General features: G+C 39.3%; 1 protein-coding gene across 1 annotated transcript; it reads right to left on the reverse strand.

Moving 5' to 3' along the window:
* Positions 1 to 971: 971 nt before the first annotated feature.
* Positions 972 to 10483, reverse strand: LOC131236842 (uncharacterized). Its single transcript, XM_058234318.1, has 3 exons — positions 9829 to 10483; positions 8293 to 8423; positions 972 to 2370 (listed from the first exon to the last, which is right to left on the reverse strand). Exons 1-3 carry the CDS (start codon positions 10024 to 10026, stop codon positions 1584 to 1586), a joined length of 1116 nt encoding a protein of 371 aa, XP_058090301.1. The 5' UTR covers positions 10027 to 10483; the 3' UTR covers positions 972 to 1583.
* Positions 10484 to 11228: the final 745 nt, after the last annotated feature.

Below are 11228 nucleotides of genomic sequence, written 5' to 3' on the forward strand. Positions count from 1 at the left end.
GAGAGAGAGAGAGAGAGAGAGAGAGAGAGAGAGAGAGAGTCTCATTTCTTGTGTCATTAAAGGTGAAGATATCTTGATAGATTGCATGCTGCTTTTTTTGTTTTATTTTTTTTGGGGTGGGGGTTATTAAATGGTAGTAAGGAACACTCATACACACGCCTGCGAATAGTTCTTAAAAGAAAAGGAAAACAAGAACTGAAAGCACGGTATTAATTGAACATATTGAGGAATGTTACTCTTGACTGGTTGTGTGGCACTGTATACTGTGAGGACCTATTTGCCGTGTGGCACCTGTGTAAAGTGTGGTTTGGTGGCCCATATCCCAAAAAGAAAGGCAATGGACCATCCAGTCTATTGGCTGAAGGAGGATTTAAAAAGGTTGCTACAATCAATGCCCTATGTGCATAACCCGGAACAGCTCAATGGTCAGAGCAGTCCAGTGAAAATTTCATCCGACGAGATGTGAGCCCTTTCTATCACCATATTGTCACATGGTATGGCACTTGATGGTTCTGTGAGAGGCCACACGTTAAAAAAAAAAAGGTGCTCTTGAACACAGCACACATTGATCAAAGTCCAAGGTCCATTTTAACTTGGAAAATTAATAAAAGAAAAGGATCGAAGCCCATCTGCATCTTTGCAATAAATAAACAAAAGGTATATGAAACGATCATGTACTACTGATTAGGGAGGCACCTTTCCTTGGTTTCCAGAGTGTACTTGCCTCACATTTGGATTCCCACTTTTTTGAGTGCTGCCATGTTAAACAGAAAGTCTCAGTGATATGCCACCGTGACTCGTATTTCAATTGCAACCCATTTATTTCTTTTGAGACAATGGCTCATCTGATCATGCCAGCAACGGCTAAGAGACTCCTATCTGCCAACTATTTCAATACTTCCTCATACAGAGTAACAACATGGATAATCTTTTGTAAATAGTGCAATGCATGCACCCAGAAGCAAATTGGATAAGAAAAGCATACACGAACTGCATTAACCGGGTGGGTTCACCATTTATCAAGGACACAACTAAAAGTAAATTAAATAAACAAGAAACAAATTATACCAATTGGTAAATACAATTTCATAAAAAAAGGACTTCAACTGCACATAATAATACAACTCTCTCCCTCTTGTGAACAAGCCATAAGCCAATTTTTACTTAATTCGGTTTTAATGTTGCTAATCCATGAACTATATATATATATCCTCATAAACATTTGGTAATGTTCCCTCTCCGAGTGTACTAGTACCATCATGCGACAGGCATGAGCCCCACATGAAGGAATATGATAATTACATTACCTTCGTTGTTGCAGCAGAGCAGCAGAACCACCACCTCCTCCCAAACCCCAGTCAACATAAGGCCTAGGCTGGTGTGTCTTTCCTCTCCCTCAGTTCCTTAACAGAGAGCATCTATGAACTACTGTTGTATTAAGCCCTCAATGGAAGGCTTTCGTTTGAGGTTTCTCACTTTCTAAATGAGTAAAGATCCATGCATCCTAATGGTAACTTTAAAATGAATATTTTTTTAAAAAAAATGAATATATCTTTCCAAAAACTATGAATGGATTGTGTATGTTAATCCCGGGCAGCTTTGTTTATCCAGCTGGTTATTGGCTTTGAAAAACCGTCAAAGATTGGCCGGGCGATGGCTGCAGCTGAAAGAGCCTGCAGATCAGGTTTTAAATTCCATTTGGCCGTTGGCCAGATAGAGGAGCTGTTTTCAGACGAGTCCTGCAAACTTGACGTGCTCGATGATTTCCTGACACTGGCGTGCCCATTAGCCACTAAAGAGTCCCCCAGTGGAATTGGACTTGGCCTGCCTGATTCAGCATCCGCTGCCAGTGAAGTCCTGCTTGCGGACTTGGGTCTCAGAGCTAGACGTTTCCCTGTTATACCTGAGAAGCCACCACTGCTATCCTCCTTCAACAATAATTCTGGGGTTCGGGTGGTAGGATCGACATCAGCCTTTTGGCGCCTGCGGACAGCCTTATCATTTGATCTGTCAGCATCACTGTCCCCAGCTTCAGCAAACTGCACATCCCCAGCCATTTCACCATTTTCTAGTAAATGGCCATTAACTATGCTTCTAGACTTCCGATGGCCTGGAGGCTGAGCAGATGTTGTTGATGTTTTGGGCTGCAACTCATCTTCTGGGTAAAAACCTGTGTGGGTTTTGTAGACTGCCATCTCTGTGCCGTCAGGTGCACCTCTGTTGCTCGAAGGTGTGAGACCATAGTAGCCCTGTAAACTGCACATGGCAGGAGAAACTGTTCGTTGTGGGTATTTCAACTTTAGTGACTGGAGTGAATCCAACAGATCAATATGAGGTCGGCGGGTCTTAGTATGTCCATTGCTACTTTCCCTGCAATGAATTCAATTATACTCATTACTCTCAGAGGCACACCTCCCATGGATTCTATTCAAAATTAACAGTGTCATTGTGATGCATATTGCAAGTGCAGTTCTGCTGCATTACTTGATAGCAATTACCAGTTTTCCTTGAACAACAAAATTAAAATCTACAACTCAAACCACAGGAAAATCATTATAGTCATCATCTACACCTTATCCCAATTAATTGGGGTCTGGCTACATGAATCCTGTTCCACCATTCCACTCTATCAAGGGTCATACCATCAGTTAGACCACAGGTTGTCAAGCATTTTCTTACCACCTTTATCCACACCCTTTTGGGCCTTCCCCTTGCCCTTTTAGAGCCCTTCAACTTGCTCCAACTCCTTTTAACTGGCGCATTTCTTGGTATCAATTGCTAGTGACCAAACTATCTAAGTCTACTTTCCCTCATCTTACTATCTATTGGTGGTACTCCTAAGTTCCCTCAGGAAATGCAAACACTTAATCATCAATCATTTAGGAAAACAAAACCCATTACCAAAGATCTAATTAATGATTATTAATCAATTAAAACACCAAATAATTCATGTTTTCTGCAATTTCCAAAGCAGAAAACGGCATATTGGGAAACCAATTTTTCTTTCTCAGTGAAATCTGATAAAATGAATGCATGCCAGCCCAATGCAAAGAGAAGCTTTTGATTTTCCAACATTTCAGGACAGTTTTCCCAACTCCTGCTCCTAAATCTGTTGTTGCCATTACAAAGATGCAAGTTTGCAGCACCAGGCAAAGATAGGGGAGATTCAAATTTGTAATAGCTATAGCTATGTAATAAAGTTAATGTATTCTTAACCTAAATTGTCAATTGATAAGGACCATCAGTTTGTTATATAGCCAGAATCACTACCAGCAACCATGTGTAAGCTGTTCAAGAATTAAATTCTGAAGTCTACCAAATACATAAACCAAAGAATGCGCCGGTGACAGTGTCAAGCACAGAGCTAGCACTTATTAAGCAAAAAATGCAAGCAGATACAGGAGCAACATCTTGAATTGAAAGTGTTGTGCACATACATAATGTCACCTTAAATTTAAACATCAACACCCACATACGATCTTCATTATCAGAGTCATCCAGAACTTCCTCTAATCATTTTCGATATAATTGTCAGGCATTATGATGAAGTTATTGATAGAGGGAAAAACAATTGGCCCAATAACTGTAATACGAATAAGCCTGACAACACTGAAGTGGGTAAGCAGGCATTACAACTCCAGGAAAAATAAGCTGAATAAGCCTCTTTTTTACCATGCCTTCTCTTTCAGTAGGAGCTGAAAAACTTAAATGCATATGCACGCCATGCAAAAACAAGTTACAACAGGAAAGCAGATTTACACAACATGCAACTTCAAAAAGGACAATTTTGTGAATTTTCATGATTGAAGATGTAAGTTACATCAATAAATTTTTGCATTTTACCAACCTGGAGAAGAGGCATTGGGACACAACATGCTCAATAGTTCATCTGCTTTTAAGGAAATTCTATTAGCCAACAGAGTCAAAACGTCAGATGGGATGAATACCGGTTGCAGGGAATAGATGGAACCAATGTTTTAAATAGCTACACTATATACCATGTAGCTTACGCTATGTAGCGTAGCTTAGCCTTAACACTACGTAACTCATGAAAATAGCTAGCATGTAGCCTACAGTACGTGATAATTTGCATACGCTACACAATATGTAGCTCACATGACAAGTTATTACTATAACATTAAAATCAATTAATGTTTTCAATGATTTGCTACGTTTTTCTATTTTCAATAAAAAATAGTTAATCTTTTCAATTAATGTTTTCAATGATTTATTACGTTTTTCTATATTCAATAAAAATGTATACTTTATCATTGCCCTTTCCTATTCTTTAAGTTGCATTTGGCTGCACCAAACATCATGAAATTTTGTTAAATTTCATTATTAATCCCTCTAATTTAGTGTAGAATATCACTAAATTGGTGCAACCAAGCGCAACCTTGATTAAAGTTCTAGAAATAACATGTAGCTTATGCTACATGCTATGTAGCTTATGCGTAGTATTTAAATTATCGCCGATAATTTCGGTGTTTATTGATTTTTTGCGAAAAAGTTCAATTGACAGTGAGAAATCGTAGTAGCTACCCACCCTGTCATGGGATAATTGTAGCTAACAACCCCTTTTTGACAATAAAAGGACCGATAACATCAGGGCTACGTAAATACGCAAAATATCCACACAAACAAAAAAAGAAGGAAAAAAAAGGGAAAACTTGCGGATTTCCATACCTATAGAAGAGGATCGCTGATAGTAAATGGCAATGGGGCAATCATAGAAGAGGATTGGTGATCAAAAATTGCAGTGGGCCAATCGATCGATCGATGGGCTGTAAGTGCCATCCAATCTCTACTTTCCACTTTTTTTCTTCGAATACGTCAAAATTTTCAAACCAAAAGATGATTTCAGCGAAGAATCTGCTAAAGAGTAGGGATTTGAAGAGATTTTCTTTCGGGAATTTAGGGTTTTAAGGGTTTCCTTCAGGAACCCTCTTCCATTTCGAAAACGGCCTCTCAAAGGGTTTTTACGGGAGCAGATTTGCGTGGTGTGCGGGTGCCAACCTCATTGGTGTATGGACATCACCAAGTTCCGTGGGCCCACCATGATGCATGTGTTATATATCCACACGGTCCATCCATTTGGCAAGATCATTTTAAGTTGACCCCAAAAATGAGGTAGATCCAAAGCTTGAGTGGACCACACCACAGAAAGCAGTGGGGACAATGATTCCTATCATTGAAACCTTCCTAAGGCCCACAGTGATGTTTATTTGTCATTCGAGTTGTTCATAAGATCACACGAAGATGGATGAAGGTAAAATAGAAAAATGACACGAATCCAAAACTTCTGTGGCCCCTAATAATTTTTCAATGATAGGCGTTCAATTCACATTGTTTCCTGTGGTGTGGTCCATTTGAGCATTGGATATGCTTCATCTTTGGGATCAAGCCCTAAAATTATCTGGTAAAATGGATGGATGAAGTGGATAAAATACATAAATCACAATGGCCCTACAGAATTGACTCAGTACGATAAGCATATCGACTTACGCGGTGCGCAATTCACTTCCTAGTTCCTACAAAGTCACCATCATAATGATAAATATTTTATCAATGTTGTTCGCATAAGCCCAAAAATGAGGCAAATCTACATCTTAGGTGGACCACACCAAGGGAAACAATGGTGATTAAATGCCCACCATTAAAAACTTCCTAGGGCCATTGTAATATATATTTTTTGCCATCCAACCTCTTGATTAGGTCACACAGACCTTGATGAAGCAAAATACGGTTTAGATTGTGTTAGAATTTGCCACATGTAACATTTTCAAATGCTAGGTATCAAGTGTCATACACAGCCAGAGTATCAAATACCTTCCCTTTATGAAAGGGAAGCGGATTAGTTGTAACCCAGGTAACAGTTTAGTGGGTGTTACCCTTACCATGTGGGGCCCTCCTTGATGAATGTTTTTCATATCCATGTTGCCCATCCGTTTTTTCAACTCATTCAAGGACCTTATACAAAAACTTAAGAAGATCCAAATCTATGGTGGACCACACCATTGGAAAAGGTAGCGAATGGCTATTAAAAGCTTTTTGTAGGCCACAAAAATTTTGGATCAAGCTAATATTTGTATATTCCTTTCATCCAGTTCTGGTTGGACCTTATCAACAGGTTGGATGGCAAAAAAGCATTACGGATCTGTGTTACATTGGGCCTCAAAAAGTTTTTAATGGTTACCCTTCAATCATCACTCTTTCTTGTGGTGTGGTTCGCATGAGATTTGAATATACTTAATTTTTGGATCCATGTCCTAAAATAGGCACAGATGGATAGAGTGGATATACAATATATAATCAAAGTGGGCCCTATGGTAAGGGTAACACCCACTAAGTTGTTGCCCGGGTAACACCTAATTTGCGCCCTTATGAAACTGGAAGACCCCTCCGTGGGGCCATAGAGATGTAAGTCACAAATCCACTCCATCCATCTGTTTTGAAAGAGCACAATAAGACAAGATTCTAAAAATCAGGCAGATCCAAAGGTTAGGGGAGCCATACCACAAGAAACAGTGGGGATTGAACACCTGGCGGTGACAAAAGTTTTGTATTAGGATGGTATTTGTTCCTATAGTTTATGTGAGTGGTAATAATTGTATGCACGGTTTGGATGACATATAAACATCATGGTCAGCGACGGCCTATAGGAAGGTTTCAACGCATTGTTGCTCCCACACTATTTTGTTGGTATGACCAACCACCTGAGTTTTGGATCTGCTTGACTTTTAGAACACTATCCTATTGTAGTCTTTCAAAACAGATGGTAGGAGTAGATTTGTGACGTGCATCTCTATCATGCAAAAACCACACTAATCGGATAATCCAATCCATCCTTGATTTGGCCTTTTTTGAGTTTAGTTACTTTTGCATTTCTTAATTATTGTATGCTAGCTGCATTTGTAATATATAAACTCATTTTGTTTGCTATTGGAGTGATTTTTTATGGTATCACATGCTTTTTGGGTCCCATTAAATGAAAACTTAATATGTAATGTATTCTTTTCACAATTTTTTATACCTAAATATGCAAATATGTGTGTTTAGGCATATCCTAAAGTTTCACTGAAAAATTCCATCATTTTCCCCATGTTTCCCCCCTTTCCCCACATTTCCGGTTATCGGCGATAACGATATTATATCTTTATCTCTAGCCAGCGAAACTTGTAGCAATACTGACAACTCGAACACTGCTTACGCCTCATGCTTTAGAGAGGTAAACGCTACCTTACACGCTACTCGCTATTTAAAACCCTGGACGGAACTAACATTGAACGGCTGTGTATGGATATCAGATTTTTTACCCTCATCACACCTTGCACCAATTTATAGCAGGGTTAAAGAAGCTTGTCGACCCCTAGCAGATGCCATGTAGTTGTCTATTTATAACCCACCAAGGCCCCTGTTATATGAATTTTTCAGATTGGCCTGGAGAGGGAGGACGACTTCCCCTTGTTTGGTTGCATCTTGCTGGGGTAAAATGGCAAACTTTGATATGTAAGATTGTGATGGGTGCCACTTTGTTGCTTTACAGTCTATCTTTGATCATTTCCTATTGAAGAAGTGAATTGTAACTAAAATTGGGGTTTGTATTAATTCTCAATCTAAAACAAAATATGAAACAATCACGTATGAAGAACTTGTGCATGTGACAGAATCACTGGTGTGCTTCTAAGCGATGGCACAAATAAAATGTTGATTCCAGTATTGGGTATTGGATTTTTTGAGAGATCAATTTTCTAGAATATCTGAATCAAATGACAAAAGAATAAATTAATTTCATATTCAGTCAAGATATCAAGAAGATACAAGAATATAAGATTTAATGGTAAGCTTGCCAAAAACGTGTCAGCTCAGGGCTGGCAGTTTGTTTCTCATCAATGGCAAGAGACCGTACACATAAGGGAGGGTGTCCATCCCAATGTTGAAAGAAAAAAAAAAAAGCGGTTGGGAACCAAAAGAAATGTTTAGCTCTTCGAATTGAACTTTTTCAGAGGTTATCAAACCCATCAAATCACAAAAGGTGAAAGAATGGCTCCACAGTGTAACATCAAAAGCAAAACACAATAATAAGCAAGATCTCCTGCAAACACACCAAAACTAAATAATACATGAACTAACATGATGATGTAAGGTATCAAGAAGAAAGGTACAGCAGGTGATGGAATTTTCAGTAATCATGTAAACAAAATGTCATTCTGGATTAAAGATAAAGTCAACACTAAATGAAAAAAGGGAAATGATTGTATAAATATGCAATGGCAAGAGCAGTAGCAGTACCCGGGACTAGCTGAACCATTTGATAGAATGGGAGATGGTGGGTGCCTTCCAGGTAGTGGTATTAGCAGTGTTTTGTGAGCAAACATCTGAAGATCTGTTACCAAGCCATTCAATCGTTTAATGTCTGCAACCTGAAGCACCAGACATGCAAACCCTCGTAACAAACAAATTGGAAACAAAATGCAAGCATCTAATTATCTTTTCGGAAGTCCACAACGCGCACGTCTACTTGTGATTATTACATACGAATTCAAATTTGAATTAACAGCTTACTGAAAGAACTTCTCAACAATCAGAATCCACGCTTACCAAGTAGGGAAATGATCCGATGTTAGACATCAATCTTTTCTTCTTTTTTTTTGAAAGATGATGAAATTTTATTGAAAGCAGAAAACAAGCAAAAACAACAACAAAAGGGAGCCGAGAAGGTGGCCAAAACTACACCACAATGTTAGACATCAATCATGGTTTTAAAAAATCAGTTTTGATGTATTGCATCATTCACCACCAATATAGGGTCATATTGCCGCTTATCACCCTGTATTAGCTGTTTTGGGCCGATGTGGCTGTATTGTTCATGGAAGATACCGGTACATATCGGTTGATATAGAGTGGTTTCAGTCGATACCTTAGACCTTGACATCAATGGTAAGTCTTTATTTGCTGAGGTTTGGTTCTTATCACTATCTTGGAAATAGTTATGCTGATATCATAATCACTAAAGCCCAGATTTTCGAGCTGGCTATGCCTAAAGGGGAAAAAATATACCTCTGCAGAGGTTATGGAGAAACACATCCATCCAACCACTACAATGCAAATGTATAATAGAATGGTACAGTACAAACGTACAATATATTTTCACAAACTACAAAAACGTTTTACCAAGTTTCTTTTCCAAATCAAAGTTCAGCTTCTTCAGTAGAAAGTGAACCTCATTCTCTTCCTGAATTATCCAAGAATTGAGAGAGCACAGAATAAGCAACTCAAAAACAAAACAGCAACCCCACAATTTTATAATCAAGACATTATTCATCAAAAGATGAATTACAAGGTAGTATGCCATGGTATTTTGGTCATTTCAATGAATGAATCTACCATGCAAGGGGAATACATGCACTTCAATCTAGATGATCTAATTAGCCAGTCCACTGGACACAAGCATAACCCAAAAAACCACATGAATTAGAAAATCCCAACCACCCAATCAACAGAAGGGGTTGGGGGATGGAGAAAGGTCCCGGCTCAACGGGGAAAATGTCCATCAATTGGATAGCATCATCTGACCAAAATGAGGTTTTTACACTATTACGCAATCCGTGTTGGGCCAACAATCTGGACGGCCGGTTTCTGCATGCCGTGTGCATGGTGGGTACAGGCATGTACTTCATTCAATCCACCAATAAATCAAATATACAGAAAAAATGCCAAATAATAATAATATATGATTATACAATGCTTTGAAGAATCATACATAAAAACAATCTGATGCAGAAATCAAAATTCGAACAGAAATCTAAAAGAATATCATCCATTTACCTCGACGCCATACTTGATAGCAACGCCAGCCAACGTATCCATCTTCGAGACGCGGTGCTCTATGTGATTGACACCGGATGATGGAGCCAACAGAAGATTCGACGAAGTCATCATACTCGAATCGATTGCTCTCTCACTGATCAAATAATCTGAAACGGACTGAGAAATTCCATTACTCCGCCCTTCCTTGGTCTGCATTTCAGACAATTCGCCCCCCAAAAGGAAAACAAAAACCCTAAACGCCACTAAGACATGAAATTCCAGTCCATATCCTCATCTGAAACCCTAGAAAATCCAAACAACAGAATTCCGCACTTATTTACCCAGATCGGGGATGGAGGAGGAGGATTCGACGGGGATTTTGTGAAAATGCCCTAGATCACTGCAGCGAAAGTGGATTTTTCGTGGAAATAGGTGGGATTTGTACCGTTCCAGAGAGAATCTGATGGTTAATCGCTAGCGGGGGGGAATTTGTGCCTGGATTTCGATTTCTAGATCGTTTTTCCTTCAGATTTTCCTTCGTGGCAGGATTCGCAGCGCTGCGAGAAACGAAAGGCAGAAAAACGGACTTTGAGAGAGAGAGAGAGAGAGAGAGAGAGTGAGATTACTCGATTTTGCTTAGGCATTACCCGAGGCTTTATTATTGTTCACGCGGTTCGCGGAAGCGGATTGCGTAGTGAGTTACTCACTACGCTGTATTGAGTAAAATCGGACGCGGATTTCCTGCTAAAGCCTTTCGCAGGAAGTTCCTGCGCAAGGATGCTAGGTGGGGTCCACTGCAATGTACGGTAAAAATCCATTCCGTCCATCCGTTTTTCGAGCTCGTTTTAGTAAATTTTACCAAAATTAAGGGGATACAACACTCAAGTAAGTCACACGAGAGGGAAAGTTGGGAAAAGATATGTCTACCGTTGAATCCTTACTGGACTTCACCAAGTTTATATGATATTCAAACCTTTCACAAAGTCATTCCCAGTAGGATGAAGTCGAAACACGAAAATTATAGCCTGATCCAAAACTTTCGTGGCCATAAAAACGCTTCAATGGTTCTCACTGAATGCCCACTTTTTACTCTTGTATAGCCCACGTGAGTGTTGGATACGCTTTATTTTTAGTCACAAATCTTAAACTGATCTCATAAAACGGATGGACGGGGTGGATTTCTTAAAAAAATTTCGGTGGGCCCCACCCAGCATCCTTGCGCAGGAACCTCATGCCAAATGCTTTCGCAGGAAATCGACGTCCACTAAAATCTGTGAGGTCCACCGTAATTTATGTATTTTATCATCTCCATCCATCCATTTTATCAGATATTTTTAGGGATTGAGACAAAAATTGACCGTGTTCAGTTGGACCACACCACTAGAAATAGTTGAATTGAACGTTTACCGTGGAAAAAT

This window comes from Magnolia sinica, chromosome 2 (genome assembly GCF_029962835.1).
Source record: "Magnolia sinica isolate HGM2019 chromosome 2, MsV1, whole genome shotgun sequence".
Lineage (NCBI taxonomy): Eukaryota > Viridiplantae > Streptophyta > Magnoliopsida > Magnoliales > Magnoliaceae > Magnolia > Magnolia sinica.